At 42.9% G+C, this 21,379-nt stretch overlaps 1 protein-coding gene across 1 annotated transcript in view; it reads left to right on the forward strand.

The window, feature by feature from the left end:
* The window catches only part of Smu1 (Smu1 spliceosomal factor), a 189,081-nt gene that overhangs the window by 106,710 nt on the left and 60,992 nt on the right, over nt 1-21,379 (forward strand). Inside the window, exon 6 of the mRNA XM_068356315.1 lies at nt 16,221-16,351. Within this exon, the coding sequence (XP_068212416.1) occupies nt 16,221-16,351 (131 nt within the window). The remainder of the gene's footprint in view (nt 1-16,220; nt 16,352-21,379) is intronic.

Genomic DNA, 21,379 nt, shown 5'->3' on the forward strand with positions numbered 1-21,379 from the left:
GAATTTTTTTTCCAGCTGTGACCAAGTTGTGGAATGATCTTCCTAATCGGGAACTTGAATCAGTAGAACCTCAAGAGTTTAAACTCGCAGCAAATGCTTTTATGTTGAACAGGCTTACATAATTTTTTTATAGTTTATATATCAAATATCTGTTTTAATGTTGTTAATTTTTTGTCTATTTTAATTTTTCATTACTTATATCCGCGGGGGCTTAGATAAAATTAGAATAGCGCCAACGTATCCCTGCATGTCATGAGAGGGGACTAAAAGGTACAGCACAAGGGGGCTGGAAACCCCCTCTCCTGTATTATATATGCCTGTGAGACATCTAAAAGGTGGAGCTGGGGGGAGAGTGACTGCTTCCCGCAATCTAGTTTTTGGGGTGTCTAACTGCGTGGGTGTAGTACGATAGAGAGTAAAAGATGTGAGATTGGAAGTATGTTTAAGAATAGAAGGATGGATATATTGGCTTTGTGTGAGGCAAAGATAAAAGGGAAGGGTGAAGTGACTGGTAGAGTGTCTGGGATTGAGAGGGGGAGAGCAAGAGAGGGTGTGGCTTTATTGCTGAGTGAATGGATGACAGGTAAAGTAGTGGAATGGAAGGAGATATCTTCTAGGTTAATGTGGTTAAGGGTTAGGTTGGGTAGGGAATGTTGGGCTTTTGTCAGTGCGTATGGGCCAGGTTGTGAGAAAAGTGAAGACTGGAATCAGTTCTGGAATGAATTAAATAGGTGTGTAGAAGGACTGGGTAGAAGGAATTATGTAGTTGTCATGGGTGACTTAAATGCTAGAGTGGGCGCTGGAGAGGTTGAAGGTGTCATTGGGAAGTATGGCGTACCAGGTGAAAATGAGAGAGGTGAGAGACTGGTAGATATGTGTGTTGAGTAAGAGATGGTGATAAGTTCTAGCTTTTTCAAAAAGATAAAAAAAAGTATGCATGGGTAAGAGTGGTAAATGGATGAGTGGTAGAAAGGTGTTAATGGATTATGTGTGATAACTAAATGAATGTTTGGAAGATTGAAAGACGTGCACGTGCTTAGGGGTATGGCTAACAGTATGTCTAATCATTTTTTGGTGGAAGGAAAATTAGTTGTGGCAAAAGAGTGGGGGAATGGAGTAGGTGGATGTAAAAGGGAGCTAGTGAGGGTTGAAGAGTTAATAAAACCTGAGGTAAAAAGTGAATATCAAGAAAGGTTGAAAATGGCATATGCTGAAGTGAAAGTAAGAAAAACTGGTAATTTAGAGGACTGGAAGTTAGTAAAAGAAAATTTTGTTGGGACTGCAAGTGATGTGTGTGGCAAGAAGTTTGTTGGAGGCAGCATGAGGAAGGGCAGTGAATGGTGGAATGAAGGAGTGAAGGTAAAAGTGGAAGAAAAACAGAGGGCATTGGAAGAATGGCTGCAGACTAATAATGTAGAAAAGTATGAAAGATATAGAGAAAAATGTGGAATTAAAGTGCAAGATATCTGAGGCAAAGAGGGTTTCTGACCTGAGGTGGAATCAGGGATTGGGTCATTCATATGAAGAGAATATAAAATTTTTATGTTATGGTTATGGTAGAAGATGCATAAAGTTTCAGACAAAATAATTCAATATGAATAAAGCATAAAATTTGCCCAAAAAGTACACTAATGAGAATACAGTGCTAACTACATCTTACTCGATATGTGGGTATTTGGTACATGTACCATATATATTTCTGGATTTTGAGGTAAGGGGCTCATCACCGCATAGTAAATAACCCTGCAATATGATGGCTATGTTCTTATGATCCCTAGTGTAAGGTATGAAGTCCAAACTAACTCCTATTAAAGTTTATATGAAGATTTCTAAACAAAAAAATCTATGGCTGATTTTTCAAAACATGAAATTTTCTGAGAACAATTTAAACTACTTTTTGGTTTATTGACAAACATTTGCTATTTAAACATGAAAAGATAGGATATTTTATGTCCTAAAAACAGATCATTTTTAGAAAATGATAAAAACTTATACTTGAAAAGTAATAACCTTTCCTATTAATCCCAAAGATTTTGGAAAAAATACATATAAAAAAGGAGGATTGGTAAGGAAAGCCTTATTTATGATATTTCTATGAAGAAAATTATCTTTAAAATTGTTCTTAAATGAAGAAAATCAGTTGAGAAACGAAAAAAATTGATTAAGTTTGAAATGATTCAAAAATAAACTTGTTTAAATGGGATTGAGTTACTCCCTATATAAACTTTCCAACTTGAAAACGACCTCTTAAAATTAAAATTCACCAGTATCATGCACTGGGAAGCTGGAAAGGAGCAGATGCTACAGGTTCTACAAATTGAAAGTCACTGAAGAACAAGTTGGAGGTGTCTGAATGCATATATTCGACAAGAGCAGTGTTGAAAAAACTTTCCTTGAACAAACTATCTCATCTAGCAAATAAAAGAACATACTAAGATCATCTACCTGAAAAGATATGTTTTTGTTATGCACTCCATGAGGATTTTTTCCCAGAGGTCACAGCATCTGCAGGCACTACATCCAGTACAAGACCAGGATATATGTATGCTGACATTCTTTTTACTGTGGTAAATTATTTGGCAAGCATTCCCTCAGTACAAAACCAAATGCAGGACATGAGATCATGTGCATGGTGATCGTGTAGCTGGGATGAGACAGTCTTCTAACATCATCAGGCTTTTTCTGCTCATTGATCGTACATTGCACTCGGGTCCTTCTGCTGGCTTGTCGTCTCTAGAACTCTGAAGAAGGAGGTGAGGACAAGGGCAGACTCCATTATCATATACAAATGATCTGGACTGAGCAGATGTGGCAGGCTTGTAAACACCTGTACAACGTACTGAAGCGTAATCTTGGGGAAGGAACCTCACCTCGTACTGGGATCATCCTCCCGAGTAGATATGTTAACAATATGTACCATCCCTCCAAAGCATACGCATATGTAGATTGGGCGGGGGAGATTCTTGCCCTCGGTTGTGAGAGAGAACAATCCAAAGACTCCCCTTCCTCTCAAGCAGATTCTTCAGGGCACCTTTTGTTGATCATGCCACAAAGGTGTCACCGAAGCATCTTGGGATTATCCCGAGGTAGGAGAGGGACTTGGGGGGGTGCCTACATTCTAACCAATAGGGCTTGTTTACAAAAATACCTCCTCATTAGGAGAGCCTGGTTTGGTATAGTGTAGCTCCTCCCACAAAACCATACAGAGAAATCTGTAATGTTTTGTGAGACTGTCCGATCGGTCGTCCTGTGCTTCAATGAGTTGTTCCTCAGCTGGCATCACATCCAAAGGCTCAGCCACAGAAGGGTAGACAAGTAGTATTAGCGCATACCAATACCAGTTGAGGCCACACACACACACACACACACACACACTCACTCTCTCTCTCTCTCTCTCTCTCTCTCTCTCTCTCTCGAGTGTCTCATCTTGACTGGCAGTGTGTATGCTTAACATGTAAAAGAGTTGTTAATACCAATGTTCTCACTCTCTCTCTCTGTCTCCCAAATTAAAATAGAAAACGTCCAGAATGTAGGAAAAGAAGGGGAGTGTCTCATCTTGACTGGCAGTGTGTAGGCTTAACATGTAAAAGTTGTTAATACCAATGTTTCTTCCAACTATGTGACAACTCTTGGCACTCACTTAAGAAGGGGGTGCCAAGTGAGTGCCAAGAGTTGTCACATAGTTGGAAGAAACATTGGTATTAACAACTTTTACATGTTAAGCCTACACACTGCCAGTCAAGATGAGACACTCCCCTTCTTTTCCTACATTCTGGACGTTTTCTATTTTAATTTGGGAGACAGAGAGAGAGAGTGAGAACATTGGTATTAACAACTCTTTTACATGTTAAGCATACACACTGCCAGTCAAGATGAGACACTCGAGAGAGAGAGAGAGAGAGAGAGAGAGAGAGAGAGAGAGAGAGAGAGAGAGTGTGTGTGTGTGTGTGTGTGTGTGTGGCCTCAACTGGTATTGGTATGCGCTAATACTACTTGTCTACCCTTCTGTGGCTGAGCCTTTGGATGTGATGCCAGCTGAGGAACAACTCATTGAAGCACAGGACGACCGAGTCGGACAGTCTCACAAAACATTACAGATTTCTCTGTATGGTTTTGTGGGAGGAGCTACACTATACCAAACCAGGCTCTCCTAATGAGGAGGTATTTTTGTAAACAAGCCCTATTGGTTAGAATGTAGGCACCCCCCCAAGTCCCTCTCCTACCTCGGGATAATCCCAAGATGCTTCGGTGACACCTTTGTGGCATGATCAACAAAAGGTGCCCTGAAGAATCTGCTTGAGAGGAAGGGGAGTCTTTGGATTGTTCTCTCTCACAACCGAGGGCAAGAATCTCCCCCGCCCAATCTACATATGCGTATGCTTTGGAGGGATGGTACATATTGTTAACATATCTACTCGGGAGGATGATCCCAGTACGAGGTGAGGTTCCTTCCCCAAGATTACGCTTCAGTACGTTGTACAGGTGTTTACAAGCCTGCCACATCTGCTCAGTCCAGATCATTTGTATATGATAATGGAGTCTGCCCTTGTCCTCACCTCCTTCTTCAGAGTTCTAGAGACGACAAGCCAGCAGAAGGACCCGAGTGCAATGTACGATCAATGAGCAGAAAAAGCCTGATGATGTTAGAAGACTGTCTCATCCCAGCTACACGATCACCATGCACATGATCTCATGTCCTGCATTTGGTTTTGTACTGAGGGAATGCTTGCCAAATAATTTACCACAGTAAAAAAGAATGTCAGCATACATATATCCTGGTCTTGTACTGGATGTAGTGCCTGCAGATGCTGTGACCTCTGGGAAAAAATCCTCATGGAGTGCATAACAAAAACATATCTTTTCAGGTAGATGATCTTAGTATGTTCTTTTATTTGCTAGATGAGATAGTTTGTTCAAGGAAAGTTTTTTCAACACTGCTCTTGTCGAATATATGCATTCAGGACACCTCCAACTTGTTCTTCAGTGACTTTCAATTTGTAGAACCTGTAGCATCTGCTCCTTTCCAGCTTCCCAGTGCATGATACTGGTGGAATTTTTAATTTTAAGAGGTCGTTTTCAAGTTGGAAAGTTTATATAGGGAGTAACTCAATCCCATTTAAACAAGTTTATTTTTGAATCATTTCAAACTTAATCAATTTTTTTCGTTTCTCAACTGATTTTCTTCATTTAAGAACAATTTTAAAGATAATTTTCTTCATAGAAATATCATAAATAAGGCTTTCCTTACCAATCCTCCTTTTTTATATGTATTTTTTCCAAAATCTTTGGGATTAATAGGAAAGGTTATTACTTTTCAAGTATAAGTTTTTATCATTTTCTAAAAATGATCTGTTTTTAGGACATAAAATATCCTATCTTTTCATGTTTAAATAGCAAATGTTTGTCAATAAACCAAAAAGTAGTTTAAATTGTTCTCAGAAAATTTCATGTTTTGAAAAATCAGCCATAGATTTTTTTGTTTAGAAATCTTCATATAAACTTTAATAGGAGTTAGTTTGGACTTCATACCTTACACTAGGGATCATAAGAACATAGCCATCATATTGCAGGGTTATTTACTATGCGGTGATGAGCCCCTTACCTCAAATCCAGAAATATATATGGTACATGTACCAAATACCCACATATCGAGTAAGATGTAGTTAGCACTGTATTCTCATTAGTGTACTTTTTGGGCAAATTTTATGCTTTATTCATATTGAATTATTTTGTCTGAAACTTTATGCATCTTCTACCATAACCATAACATAAAAATTTTATATATATTTAAGAAAAGGCAAAGAAATAAAGGCTTAATTTTTTTGTAGAGACTGGTTGAAACTACTTAAGTATGCATAAATACAGTACAGGTATGGGCTTTTAGCGGTAATTTTCCCCAACACTGAGAATTATAAGGACATAATTATAATTTTTTCCAACACAAGTGCAACCCATCATCCTTTACTATAGGATATGGATAATAGCAAAGGCTAGAATACAGCATTTAAAACTTTAAACAAAGTATAATGACATGCGGGGGGCCAGAAACCGTCCTCCACCCCTGTAGCTCACGTAACCTCACTTGGATTTCAGCTGTTAGAGAGTGAATGTGTTCCTCTCCGTTTATTTATTTATTTATTTTTTTGGTAGTTTCTGCTTTTGTCTTTGCTGACATTAACTTTCTTTTTCTTTCCAACTTTGTGTGTTTGCATGTGTGTTCATCCTGCGGACATGTCCAAGTGTGTTGCCCAAGACTTGCAGTACATTTATGAGCAGTAAAGAGAATAATTCTCGAAGGTTGTGCCGGGCATGCTCAGAAGCCTCTCCATATAGTGAGTGGCCATCCTCCCAGTGTGTACTGTTCGGCAGAAGGAAGAAAACCAAAAGGATTCTTTGCCTTCGGGGTCTTCCTCGAAGTCTGAGAAATCCCTGCATAACAAACTAATTGAACGATAGTGCCAGAGATTAATATCCAGATCAGGAATAAGAAATTTAGTAGACTGTAAGTTCCTGTCCAACAAATTAAGATGAGAATCAGCAGCTGAAGACCATACAGGAGAACAATACTCGAACCAAGATAGAATGACAGAATTAAAACACTTCTTTAGAATAGATCGATCACCGAAAATCTTAAAAGACTCTCAACAAGCCAATTTTTTGTGCAATTGAAGAAGACACACCTAATGTGTTTCTCATAAGTAAATTTGCTGTCGAGAATCACACCTAAATTTTTAAGAGTCATATTAAGTTAAAGAAACATTATCAGTGCTGAGATCCAGATGTTGAGGAGCCACCGTCCTTGACCTACTTACAATCATACTTTGAGTTTCGTCAGGATTCAACATCATGTCCCATAATTTGCACTAAGCACTAATTTTAGCTAGATCTCTATTAAGGGATTCTATAACCCCAGATCTACTTTCAGGAGATGGAATTGATGCAAAGAGTGTAGCATCATCTGCATTTGCAGTAAGCTTGTTCTCTAGGCCAAACCACAAGTCATGTCTATATAGTATGAAAAGTAATGGGCCATGAACTCTACTTTGAGAATCTTAGAAATGTCCCATTTGACCAGTCTGCTCTTTTCCCTCCAGGAGCTATTGCTGCGGCTACAAAAAAATAGAAAAAGGAGACTCAAGATTCAGTATTGCGGTGAGTGGTTTAATTCAAGCAATTCCAGAGTTCTATTTTGTCCCAACCCAGATCTTCAGGACAGACACTTCAGTCAAGGAGAAGAGTTCAGCAAGGTCCAGCTCCTACTCAGTCCGTCCTTAAGAAACCCTCATTGTCTTTTCCGTCCCTCCAGAGTGAAGGTTACGCCAGAAAGAGAGGGAAAGGAAGAAAATAGTACTTACCTGGCAGTTATATATATATATAGCTGATATCTCTCTAAATCGGCAGAATTTTTCAAAACGAGGCAACCGCCTTGTGGTGGTTGGGAGGTAGGTGGTAACACCCGTCACAGGGTGGTCCAAGGAATCATTCCCATGTCTAAGACTTCAGTTCATCTCTGCCGGCTGGATCGAGAACATCGTCGGTCCACCATTGAGAGTTTTTCGAATCATTTTCCCTTCTTCGCTTTTTTGGACTTCGTTTGGTGAAGTACACTGATTTAGGGTTTTGGCAATCGTGTTTTATTATTATTATTTACTTTATCATGAGTGATAACTTAATTTTCGTGTTTGTGCGAGTGATGTATGCAACATGAGGTTACCGAAAGTGTCGGTTGATCCTCACAGTTTGTATGCAGAGGTTTTGTTTGTGCACTATATTTTAGTTGCGAAGTTTTTAATCCTGATGACGGAAATATGTTCAGGCAACTCTATGACGTCACAGTCGTGTGATGTAATCTTCATGTATGTCTTGCAATTCTCTTTATTTGTTTTATGCAAAGAATAGGAGGAATTCCGCTTACAGTATATAAGTTTTTTAACTTTTAATGTAAAATTTTAAAGAAATGTTTGTCCATTTGGTGTTCGTTCTTTAAATCATCGATCTAATTTCATAAATTAAATAGAACTAGCGTATGGTTAATTTGCGCTGTTACTCGTTACTCTCGGTGCAGTCCCAACATGCCTTGGTAGCGTTCTTTTCGATATGGGAATTAAAGTGTTGGCTATTATTCTCCAACAACAACTAATTTATATGGAAATTCTAGTTTTAGTAGCTTTTTCATTTATATGTTCCTATTGTTTACATTTATATATATAGATACGTTATTGCTATATCTGTTCTTTTTATCATTACAACTCTTTTGTTTTTTAATTCCCTTTGAATTAATTGTGGATTACATTTGTTTTCCCTTTTTTCTGTTCATTTTTATCTTTAACGTATAACTTTCCCGGCGTTTGTATGTAACTGCCGGGTAGGTATTTATGACATTTTTTTTTTACCGGTGGTTATATGTAACTACCGGGTGAGTGTCTTCTACATCTATTTTTATTCTCAACTCTTGCCCGGTGGTTTTTTCTTTTTGTGACCGCCGGGTAAGTATGTTTGAAAGTTTATTTTATTATGGAAATGTCAGTTTTATATTTTATAGAAAATATTTTGTTACAGTTTATATATAGCAAGTACTAGAGACGATTTTGCTTTCTCATTCAAGCCCGTGGCAGAAGAATAAGTTCTCTCACAACGGGCAGGACTAATTATGGTTTTTTGTGTAAGAGTTTAATAGTGCAAGTTTTCAGTGCTAAATTAGGCATTGGATTCTTTCAGCACAGGGACGTTGTTTTCCTAGCCTTAGACCTCTTCCAAGCTCCCCGGCCCATGGGAGAAGGATCGTCGATCGGCGAAAGGAAACGAGAGGCGTTAGCTCACGAGCAAACGCCCTCGCGAGCGTTCCTGTTAACGTTCCCAAGAATGCTCGCCCTTGCCATGGTAAAGCAAAGAGCGTTGAACGTTAAGATTCTTACACTGCTTTTAGAATTTTGCATTGCATCACTTTTGATTTTAATGGCAATTCTTAAGTCATAGATATTCTCTGCTAATATCAATGCTTACAAACCATCATTGACTCGGTTTTTGCCCCAGAGCGCCTGTCGGCTTTATGAACCCTCTGGTCGGAACCGAACGCGCCGACTGGCATAGTGAATATCATTTTGCCTTAACGCTCGGCGCTAAGTCTTTCAAGACAGGACGTATGCAGCCTCGTCTTTCAGGGCGAATGCAGCCTCGTCTTTCAGGACGAATGCTGCTTCGTCTTTCAGGACGAATGCTGCCTCGTCTTTCAGGACGAATGCAGCCTCGTCTTTCAGGACGAATGCTGCCTCGTCTTTCAGGACGAATGCAGCCTCGTCTTTCAGGACGAATGCAGCCTCGTCTTTCAGGACGAATGCAGCCTCGTCTTTCAGGACGAATGCTGCCTCGTCTTTCAGGACGAATGCTGCCTCGTCTTTCAGGACGAATGCTGCCTCGTCTTTTAGGACGAATGCAGCCTCGTCTTTCAGGACGAATGCTGCCTCGTCTTTCGGGACGTGGGCAGCCTCGTCTTTCAGGACGAATGCAGCCTCGTCTTTCAGGACGAATGCTGCCTCGTCTTTCAGGACTAATGCAGCCTCATCTTGCAGAGCGAATGCTGCCTCGCCTGTCAGGACGAATGCAGCCTCGTTTTTCAGGGCGAATGCTGCCTCGTCTTTCAGGACGAATGCAGCCTCGTCTTTCAGAGCAAATGCAGCCTCGTCTTTCAGGGCGAATGCTGTATCGTCTTTCAGGGCGAATGCTGCCTCGTCTTTCAGGACGAATGCTGCCTCGTCTTTCAGGACGAATGCTGCCTCGTCTTTCAGGATGAATGCTGCCTCGTCTTTCAGGACTAATGCAGCCTCGTCTTTCAGGGCGAATGCTGCCTCGTCTTTCAGGGCGAATGCAGCCTCGTCTTTCAGGGCGAATGCTGCCTCGTCTTTCAGGACTAATGCAGCAGGGCTAATGCAGACTCGTCTTTCAGGACTAATGCTGCCTCGTCTTTCAGGACTTATGCAGCCTCGTCTTTCAGGACGAATGCAGCCTCGTCTTTCACGGCGAATGCAGCCTCGTCTTTCAGGGCGAGTGCAGCTTCGTCTTTCAGGGCAGCCTCGTCTTTCGGGGCGAGTGCAGCCTCGTCTTTCGGGGCGAGTGCAGCCTCGTCTTTCGGGGCGAGTGCAGCCTCCTCTTTCGGGGCGAGTGCAGCCTCGTCTTTCGGGACGAGGGCAGCCTCGTCTTTCGGGACGTGGGCAGCCTCGTCTTTCGGGACGTGGGCAGCCTCGTCTTTCGGGACGTGGGCAGCCTCGTCTTTCGGGACGAGGGCAGCCTCGTCTTTCGGGACGAGGGCAGCCTCGTCTTTCAGGATGATAGGACGATCGCCGCCTTGTCCTTTCAGGGCGACGCCACGTCTTATAAGCTCTCTGTCAAGGATGACTTTAGTGATCACTTTTCTCCTGTTGAATTGTTTGAGGTTAACAGAAGGAGAGGATCCTAAGTTCTGTTGCTCCATGTTCCCCACCCTCTGAGTTTTCACGTGGTCAGTAATGGAGCTTTAAGAATATATTAATTTTTGTTTCTTAAAACAGAAACATTTGATGACTAAGAACAGTAGGATCCAGACTTTGCTACTTCTGGTGAGCCTGGGAGAGAGGAGCAGACCTTTGGTCCGTGTTTTTTCTGGGATGGATGCGAAATCTTTTTCCTGTGAATCCTCCTTTGTTAGTTACTCCGATAAGACTTTTCTGCCTAACCGACTTTGCAACTTCAATGTCTCTCTTTTGGGAGAGGGAGTCTTTTGTCCGGTCCTGGACGTAAATGCTCTTTACGCCTTCGTTCAGAAGTCAAAGTCCTCCACGGAGACATCAAAATCTTTGGAGAAGAGGGGAGCATACCTTTGGTCAGTACTTCTTCTGAAGGAGGATTATTTTTTCCTTTTATAGGTAAACCTCCTTTAGTTTTTAGCTACAACGATTCTCTCTCCCAGTTCTAGAGAGGAGTGTAAGTGTCAGGCTATGCAATCAAACTTTATCTGGGGTTTGTTTACAAGGAAGAATGGGTCAGTTTCGGGCGTGTGTTTTGATCTCAGCTCCGCCCCTCTCATGTTCACATAACTTTTGCTTTATGTAGCGGAATGGTGCTCTCTGGAGAAATCAGAGCGTCCCTGTGTCTTGATTTTTAGATAATGTTGAGCCTATCGAATAATTAGGTCTTCCTGTCAGCAAGAAGAGTCTCTTCTGACACCAGGACGCTCAGCACCTTGTCTTTTAGAACGTTCAGCGTCTCGCTCTGTTAACCTCTCGGCTCCACGTCTTACAGGACTTTTGGCACCACGTCTTACAGGACTATCGGCGCCACGTCTTACGAGACGATCGGCGCCTCGTCTTTCAGGACGCTTGATGTCAAAGTTCTAGCATGGGGCATGACTTTGAACATGAGAATCTAGGACTTCATGATGACACTAGTTGACTCGTGTGTCGAGATCAAGGACGCCTTCGTTCTGATTTCTTGGATCTAGAAAGGAGGTTTTTTCTAGGGCAAGAATCATCGGGATAAACATGCTCAGCAGGAAGAGACTTGTTTTTTCCCTCAGAATGGTCTCTCAACCCGCAAATCGGTCAGTCTCTGGATGTTGTGGGGCAGACCTGTATCAGACCTTTTTGTCTCCAACTGGAAGAAGAGGACCCCCTACTGCTGCTCCCTAGTCCCGGATGAGGAAGTTCTGGCAGTGGACTCCTTCCTGATGGATTGGACAGGGGTGGACATGTTTACGTTGCCCCCGTTCGAGATCATCAATTTGGTCTTCAGGAAATTCGCTCTCCTCGATTCGGGACGAATGATCATAGCGGCGCCATTCTGGCCTGCTAGGGAATGGTTTTCTGAAGTGATGGGCATGTTGATGGACTTCCCAAGAAGACTTCGGCAAGTCCAGATCTTCTCAAACAGCCCCACTTCGAGAGGTATCATCTTACCCCCCTTGCTCTCAACTGACTTCCTTCAGACTGACTAGAAGCTTGTCAGATCTCGAGGCTTTTCGGCACAAGCGACGAAATCTATCGCCAGAGCAAGGAGGATCTCTTCACAAAGAGTCTACCGATCTAGGTGGGAGACCTTTAGAGCTTGGTGCAGGCGGCACAGGTTTCCACATCCACTACCTTTCTGAGCCAGATTGCAGACTTCTTCTTGTACCTCAGACAGGATGCTAAGCTGGCTGTATCTACCATCAATGGATACAGCAGTATGCTCTCCGCCATCTTTAGGCATAGAGGCCTAGAGTTGTCCCAAAGTCAAGGTTTGCAGGACCTCATTGGGCCTTTTCAGACGACGTAATAGGTACTCTTAAACCTGGATGTGGTGTTTAAGTTTCTGTGCTCCAAGAAATTTGAACCTATCTCGCTAGCCTCTCTTCGGGTTGTAGCAAAGAAAACCCTCTCCCTTATAACTCAAGCGAATGCCAAGAGGTCAGCGAAGTCCAGGCGATTGGGAAGAGGGTGAACTTCAATTAGGATAGGGCAGTTTGTGGCTTAAGGTTCATCTTTCTCGTAAAGAGCGAGAACCCTTCGTAACCCTGTCCTACGACGTTTGATGTTATTAACCTCACGACCTCTTATGTGAGGAGGAACACTTCGCCCTGTTGAAATTACGGGCTCACGAAGTGAGAGCCATTGCTACCTCTCTGGCATATCAGGAATATATATTAGTTAGGCTATTCATGGATGCTATTTTCTGGAGGAGCAACTCTGTCTTCGCTTCTCATTAACTTAGAGAGGTGAGAGTAGACATTGGCAAGTGCTATACCTTGGGCCCATACATAGCTGCGGTTTCTGTATTAGGCAAAGGAGTTAATAACCCCACTCAACCTTGGTTTATATGCATGTATGAGGGTTTGTGTTTTTATGATGGTCTGTGGACTTCGTCTTGTGGTGTGGTTCCCTCAGTCTAGATAGATAGTTTATGTCTATGTTGCAGGGTTAGGTGGTTGGTTTGAGTAAGGTTGCAGTTTTATTATATGGGGCGAAGGTAGTTTCTGAAGTCTAGTCAAGTTGTTGGTCTTATCCCTTTGACAGACTCGATTGAGTTTTTTGCAGCTTTGCAGGCTTACTCCTGGATAACTCCTAAGGGAAAGCCACTCTAAAGGCTGTACCTTTGAATCAGCTACCTTAGCAGGCAAGGAATCAAGGTGTTTTTATCTCCTACAACTCTTTTGTTGTTTCCCCAACGATGTTTACTGTCTGTTTCCCTCCTCCAAATGTGTGAATCAGCTATATATATATAACTGCCAGGTAAGTACTATTCATAAAAATGGAGTTTTTATGATAAAACAAAAGTTTTATGAATACTTACCTGGCAGTTATATATATATTCTAAGGCCCACTCACCTCCCCTCAGGAGACAGGTCGGGCATAGATGAACTGAAGTCTTAGACATGGGAATGATTCCTTGGACCACCCTGTGACGGGTGTTACCACCTACCTCCCAACCACCACAAGGCGGTTGCCTCGTTTTGAAAAATTCTGCCGATTTAGAGATATCAGCTATATATATATAACTGCCAGGTAAGTATTCATAAAACTTTGTTTTATCATAAAAACTCCATCTTCACTAGGATGGGCATTCTCTCCCATCCAACCACTAGTGGGGGGATGCCAAGAGAATGGTTGGAGGAGGTAGTGGTTCCAGGGGGACGACTGGATTTTCCATGTCCTCCAATCCGGGTATCTTCCACCCCCCCCCCCATTCACCAACTCTCTAATTCCTCCACTGACAATATCACCCTCCTATCATCAAGGGTCTCAGAACCATCAGGCTCTACTGCTGGACATTCAGGAGATAATCAACAATGGCACCCTTCAGGAAGTACGAGTACTGGTCTCCCAGCTTCTTCAGTCAATTCTTTCTTGTATAGAAGGCGTCTTGAGGCTGAAGACCCCTCATCGACTCCTCAACACTGAACCTCTACATCAGGCAAACTCCATTCAAGAGGGAGATTGCGGCTACGGTCATTTAAGCTGTCGAAACCATGAATTTTATGCTCGTGTTAGACCTAAAGAAAATGCATTTGGGTGTTAGTGAACGACTAGGTATACCAGTTCAATGTCCTCTGTTTTGGCATTTCATTAGCTCCTCAGGTGTTCATTTACAAGGATTTCCAAACTGGTGTAATCCTGGGTACTATTCAATGGGATCAGATTGCTGAGGTATCTGGATGACTGGTATATTCTAGCAGAACCTTGGAAGATTCTTCTGCGTACCTGGACATGCTTCTCGAGTTTTGTCAAGAAGTTTGCCTTCTTCCCGTCTGAGCACCTGTCTATCTGGGCATGAAGATCAACTCTCTCCAAGGGAAGGTTTTACCATCGGACGACAAGATATCTCGGCTTCGACAAGTTCCTGTAGAGCCTTCTATCCTGGCTCTTCCGTGGCAAAGGCTGCTAGGCCATTTGGCTTCCTCAGAGCGACTAGTTCATGGAGGAACAAGTGTCCTGTTAGGGCGTTGAGATGCTACCTAAAGCATACTTGGCTCTCCAGGCCCCACCTGGGGAATTTGTTCATCAGCATGGGAAGTACAAAAGAAAAAAATCTCCAGGAACACCATGTCTTTTTGGCTCAAAAAACTAATCTCCTGTTCCTTGGAAGCCTCCTCTGAAGGAAGACCTGGAGTGAAAGTCCATGACATTAGAGGTCTTGCTGCCTCCCTAGCTTTCAAAAAAATTCCTCTGTGGTCCAGAGTCTCAGAGCAAGGGATCTGGAAACGACAGATCACCTTCACCACCCATTAACTGGGACTAGTGGTTGCTGCTCAGCAGGTGATTTAGCTGCCTCGGCTCCCTAACAAGATCAGTATTTGTAGATCAAGGGCTAAAGTTACCTGTAAGTCTGGAATGGAAGGGGAGTGACTGGCCTTTTTAACTTTTTAATCCCCCCCCCTCTTGGCGTATAGCCTCTGAAACCTCACGAGCTGGACTTGATCTAAGATAGGTAAGTTCATTTTGCTTTCATCATCCAAGTGTTTATCACTTTTGAGTCGTTTTCCATATTCCTTTATGAGGGGGATTGTTTCATGACCAAGCAAACCTACAGTACCTTTTAATTGACCACAACTTTGTCTCAACTTCAGGCTTGAGTTGCAGCCCAGAAAATTTCTGAACTTAGCTCAGTGCAACCATTCTGGATGCTTATCTCGATCCCGAGGTGTAGGAGCACATTCTCAAGCATTCAATGCTAAATCTGTTTAACTCCTGGGTTAGTTTCCAGCCAGTTGGAACGAGAACTTCCTCCCACTTGAGGATGGTTCTCCTATAGTAAAGAATGATATTTTGTATTTGTGATTGAACAAATAATAAGTTTTCAAGTTAATTTGTATTCCTTACCATACAGACTTGAGTCCTTTACTCAAATTCCCGCCATCACCATCCCCCAAGTGTGGTTACAGTTTGCTTCAAGGGGGTCAGTTGCCTGCCCCCTTCTGGCAGGTAACTACCTTACCAGTCGTTACACCTTGTTTAAGGTTTTAACTGCCTTATTCCAGCCTTCGCTGTTATCCTTCTCCTATAGTAAAGGGCTCAGGTTTGTATAGTTAGGAAAATACATGTTATCTTAAGAAGCTGTCGTATTTCAAGGTTATTTACTAAACGGTGGTGAACCTCTTCTCTCAAATCCAGAAAAATATATACTATATGCACCAAGTGCCTATATACTATATGAGTAAGACATGATTAGTATAATATATTCTTGTATTCATATTTTGGAGACAAATTTTACACTAGTCATATTTATTTTCCCTGACAATTTGTGCATCTTTCAGCAAAACTCCCAAAGAAAAGTAAATAAATAGGTTTTCTGGTCAGAAAGGACTGAATATGCTTACGTTAATATAAGAAAAGGATGTTTTAGCAATAAGATTAATTGTTTTCATTAAAAACTCTTCAAACATAAAATTTATGTTCTCCTAGCCATAAATACAATAATTTGAATTTACAAAATTCTAAGCAGAGGTTGCAATTCCAACATAATTTACCATATTGTAACCTCCATTGTTTTCAGTTTACTGATTCTGCTAATACTAGTGAATTTTTAGTTGATTTAAATTGTTATGCACTTATTAAAAAAAGAATTATACTGTATTGCAAACACACTAAACTTCCTGTAACTATTTTCATATTGCTCATTTCAAATAGAAATCATGAAAAACAATCTAAAACCTTTATAATCACACCCCAAATGCAATGCTGACCCCATGATTGAGTGAATGTTACTCTTTGCAGGCAAGATTCGTAAAGATTTAAAGTATCAAGAGAAGGACTCCTATATGATGATGGAAGCTGCTGTCTTGAGCTTAGCATTTAGCAGAGATTCAGAAATGCTATCAACTGGGTCCCAAAATGGGCAAGTCAAGGTAATATAGGTAGCTCTATAGAGTACAATGTACTCTTTTGAGCATCATTCAACTGATTGCTATCTGTATTTTTTTTCGTGTTAGTGGAGACGTAGAATTCCTTGTTCTTGTTAAGCAATTTTATAATGATAATATCCAATTTGTTTCTACACAAATATAAACCAACTCCTGTCAAAATTAAACAAGTTTGTTATAACTATCAGTGGGTGGTAGGGAAACCCTTCCCACCTGTTATGGTGGAATCGCACAAGTCATTTCTTGTCCGAAGTTTTCAGCAACCTTCAGCTGACGATAGCGAGTGAAAGTGTTGTTGCATCACACTATGATATCACAGTTTGAGGAGCAAATGGGAAAAAGTTAAACGAAACTGATCAGCTGATATCATCATGATGCCAAGAAATTTTTTAACTGTTGCAGTTTTATGTATTATCGGTATATTACATGAATTAAAGAATTCTAAAACAACCACAGGATGAACAAAGAAGATTTTCATTTTCCCTTGAGGCTTGTTGGACCCAAGATTGCCAAGTAAAAACACATCTGATTTGCAGCAGACATCTTGTGTGTTTACATCTGATGTCATGCTCCCTGTTTATACGCGCTTTTTCCTGTCCAGTTGGGGAGGCAATATATCTAGCAACATCATCTCGTGCTTTCCATTTTGGGCAGCTACTGGCAAAACAAAAACCTAGTGTGATTATAGCTTTAGTTAGCAGGACTAGCATTTTTTATAGTAGCGGCTTCTAGGATTTTGTCTATTGTAAATATTTGCTTTCTTTTTCCAGAATGAATTGGTAAGTGTACAAATATGCTATTGTGTCAAGGTAAAACGATAAAATAATAAAAAGTGCTAAAATATACGGTTATTTCCGGTAAAGCTACAACAAGGTGACAAGTTTGTGTAAATCTGCCATGGATCCTAAGCATCCTTGTGCCTTTGTGAGGGGATCATGACTGTCTTCAGCCATTCCCTCGTTAAATGACAGTATGCTGACGATGACAGCTCAAACCTAAAGAAATTGGTCTTTTCTTGGGCATCACTGGTGCACCTTCAATGGGAGATGTTTTTGGCCATCACCAGGACTTTTGAGGTTGCCCTTGCAGTGACTTCCTGACTCTTGCTACACCTGTGCGGGCACTAGAGAACGTGGCACCTGCTGGTGAGGTCTCAGGCTTTTGAAGAGGTACCTATGGCCTCTTCCTCTGTCTTAGCTTGATTGTTACCCTCCAAGACCTTGACCACAAAGAAGATAGGCAAGAAGAAGCGTGTGCGTGGCTGTTATTTTTATAATTTTTCTTCCTCTTGACCATGAAGAAGATAGGCAAGAAGAAGCATTTGCATGGCTCTTATTCCTATAATTCTTCCTCCTCCTCTGCCTCATCTTCATCAAATACTTCAGGCACTGTTACTTCTAAGAAAGAGAAGAAGAAATCATCAAAGATGTCTAGCAAGAGAGAGAGACGTTGTGGTACTGAGAACCAATCCAGCCAGGGAAGGTGGCTCTTTATACTGTACTGTACTGGTGTTTGTACTTCGACTATACCTGTGCTCAGTCTTGTTAAGCTCTAAGGGAAAGAGATGGTGTTGTACCAAGAACCAACCCAAAAAAGGGAGCTGTCTCTATATGCAGTACAGGAGTGTATGCTCCTGCTATCTGGATGCATGGCACCTCATTTCTCTGAAATCAACGAACAGTCTCCTCACGTTTACGAGCAATGAGACATATCCCTCACGTGAGTATGATTGGGATTACAACCCTCAATCTTTGCGCAATCAGTCTGCGATATATCTTACCTTGGGATCATTCTCCTTAGGACTCCCTAGTCACTGGAGATACTCTAATGCGGTAGGGAATAAAATCACCTTCTGGTGACTGGCATGTACATGAAGTGCCTGTGAGCCACCCGATACTTCCCTCACTAACATGCACCACAGAAACTATACTGTATTTTGTCAGTCTGCATTCGTAAAAAATGTAGCATATGGTTAACATCATGTCGTACTCATTGCACTTTGGAATTGTCTCATTCAAAACCCAAGGGTTAGTCTTGAATACAGGTTTTAGAAGTCAAAAAAAATTTTGTAGTTTCTGTCAGGAAATATTGTATGACGTTCTATTGGATCTTGAGAGTGTCTTTATTTTTTATTTTTCAATATTAAACTTAGCCGGTGATTATATAAGCTGCAGCTCTGCTGCCCGACAGAAAAACTCTACGTTCAAAATCCGCCAGCGATCGCTATGCAGGTAGGGGGTGTACTTCAACAGCGCCATCTGTCGTGCAGGTACTCAGTACTCAATGTAAACACAGAACTCAATTTTCTCTCTGTCGTGCCACCGGCAAGACCTACTAAATTCGCTGTTGCTTACTGGATTGGTTTTCACATATTTTTGGTGAAGTACACATTTCTAGTTTTGAGCTTTCGCTTTGCAGACGTTATCTTCAATACATCCTTGCATTCTTTTGTTGATATCGGATTATTTGTTGACGACTTTGGATAGTTTTTGAATTCCCCTTTAACTAATTCAAAATGGCTGACCCTTCTCAAGTCCCTAAATTCAGGAAGTGTAATGCTAGGGACTGTTCAAGGCGTCTTCCGAAGGCCTCTATCGATCCTCACACCGTTTGTTCCAATTGTCGGGATAAAACCTGTCAATTGGAAGATCGATGTGAGGAATGCGTTGGGCTTTCGGAATTCGATTTTTTCAAATTCCAGAAATATACACGTAGGCTAGAGAGAGATAGAGTCAGGAGAAGTTCATCTCGCTCCGTTGAATTTTCCTCTCCTCATGCCCCACAACCTTTTCCTTCCCCTGTAGTGGTTGCTCCTGATCCCCCTTCTAGCACTCAACAACCTTCGATGGCCGATATGATGCGTGCCATCCAGGCTCTGGGTGAGAGAGTCGAGTCCTTGGCTAGTGACCGTAACCAGCTCATGGCAGACGTCAAGGAGCTGAAGTGCAAGAGTGCAGTGGGTAGTGATAAAGTGAGTGGTAGTGTTGTGGATAGTGTTGTGGATAGTGTTGCGCTTGAGGGTTCGTCTGTTTGTGCCTGTCGTCCTCCCAGTCCGGGACCTCTTGCAAGCTCCCAAGCCCAGGGGAGAAGCAATGTCGTACGACCAAAGGGTTCGAGAGGCTTTAATCAGCGAACAGACGTTCCCTCCGTGGTTTCGGGCGTATCTACCCAAGATCGCCCCACCCACACGAAGACGAGAGAGCCCATTTATTCCTCGTCTGCTGAAGAGGTTTCTCGTAAGAAACCATGGACCAAGGTCTCGCGGCCTCTTAAGCGCAAGTCGGTCCCTTCCGCGCAAGTCCAACGGCCCAGTTGTAGCCACTGGGTCAGTTCGGACTCGCTGCAGTCTTCCGACGACTGCTCACCTCCTAAGAGAGGCAAAGCGGTACCGCATCAGGCAGTAACACCGTCTGTTGCCGCTCCTGCTCCTGTAGACCCTAAGTGGTCTTTGCTGCAGACCATGCAGTCACAGTTAACGTCATTGATGCAGGACTTTCGTGCGGAGAAGGTTGACGCTGCACCAACCTCTAGCCTACAACCAACCACGGTTGTGTGTCCAGTGGACGCTGAGGCTATCTTCTCCCGCACTCCAGCTGTGAGAGTCCCGCCACCCATGCGTTCCAGTGTACCCTGCCAGCCGCATGTTGACGTTCAGCGACGCACGGAACCTTCCGTTGACGTTCGCGAGGTACAACAACAGCCTAAGTTGTTTTGTTTTGACGCGGTGCGTCAACCTCCGCAACCCAGTGTGGTTACCTCTACTCGCCCACATCAGACTAGACAGTCTGGAGTAGACGCTTTGCGTCCCCGCGCTGCTATGGTTGTTGCCAGTTCACAGACTGGGCAACAGTTCCATGACGTTGCGTCCGGTTCAGTCACGCGTGCACCCGTGCTGCCGGACTCAGCTGACCAGCCGATTCCTACTCCTTTGCTGCTTCCTCCTCAGTTTTCAGATGATGGACTCTCTGATGATGACGACGCTGCACACATTGACGACCCACATACGGACATCGACGAACCCAAGACCACGCAATCCTCTTTGGACTTTAGAAAAGTTCTTGCTCTGTTCAAAGAGATGTATCCTGATCAGTTTGTGTCTGCGGCTCCACGCTCTCCTCCGTCAGAGTTTGCTTTAGGCACGCAGTCATCCGCGCCTGCCTTTACGAAACTCGTCCTCGCCCGCTCGTCCAAGAGAGCTTTACGAGTTTTAGGAAATTGGATGCTGTCCAAAAAGAACCTAGGGAAGACAGCATTTACGTTTCCCCCTGCGAGACTCTCTTCCAGATCGAGCGTCTGGTATGCCACGGGAGAAGTTCTCGGCTTGGGAGTTCCTGCCTCTGCCCAGGGCGACTTCTCAAGTCTAGTAGACTCTCCCCGCAGGCTAGCCATGAGACGCTCTAAGATATGTTGGTCTCCTTCAGACTTAGACCATCTGTTGAAAGGAGTGTTTAGAGCCTTCGAGGTCTTTAACTTTTTGGACTGGTGTCTGGGAGCTTTGAGCAGGAAGATCTCCCCTTCTGACAAGGAAGCTTCCTTGCTCATTATGTCCTGCATGGACAAGGCCATACGTGACGGATCCAGTGAGCTTGCGGCTTCGTTCGTATCCGGGGTCCTCAAGAAACGGGAAAACCTTTGCTCTTTCCTGTCAGCTGGAGTAACACCGTGTCAGAGATCGGAACTTCTTTTTGCTCCTCTCTCAAAGTGCCTTTTCCCAGAGGACTTGATAAAGGAGATTGCTGCCTCCTTGATTCAGAAAGACACCCATGACCTGGTTGCGTCCTCTGCCCGCAAAGCCACCCCTTTGCCTACCTTGTCTAGACCCAGGATGGACACTCCAGCGTCCAGATTCATTCCGCCCTTTCGTGGCAGAGCCTCCAGCAGAGGAGGTGCTCGTGCCGAAGGGAGACGTGGGAAGAAGAAAGGTACCAAGTCCTTTAAAGGCAGAGTCTGACTGCCACCTTCTTCAGACAGCAGTGGGAGCCAGACTCAAGAACTTCTGGCAGACCTGGGAGA

Source organism: Palaemon carinicauda, chromosome 32 (assembly GCF_036898095.1).
Source record: "Palaemon carinicauda isolate YSFRI2023 chromosome 32, ASM3689809v2, whole genome shotgun sequence".
NCBI lineage: Eukaryota > Metazoa > Arthropoda > Malacostraca > Decapoda > Palaemonidae > Palaemon > Palaemon carinicauda.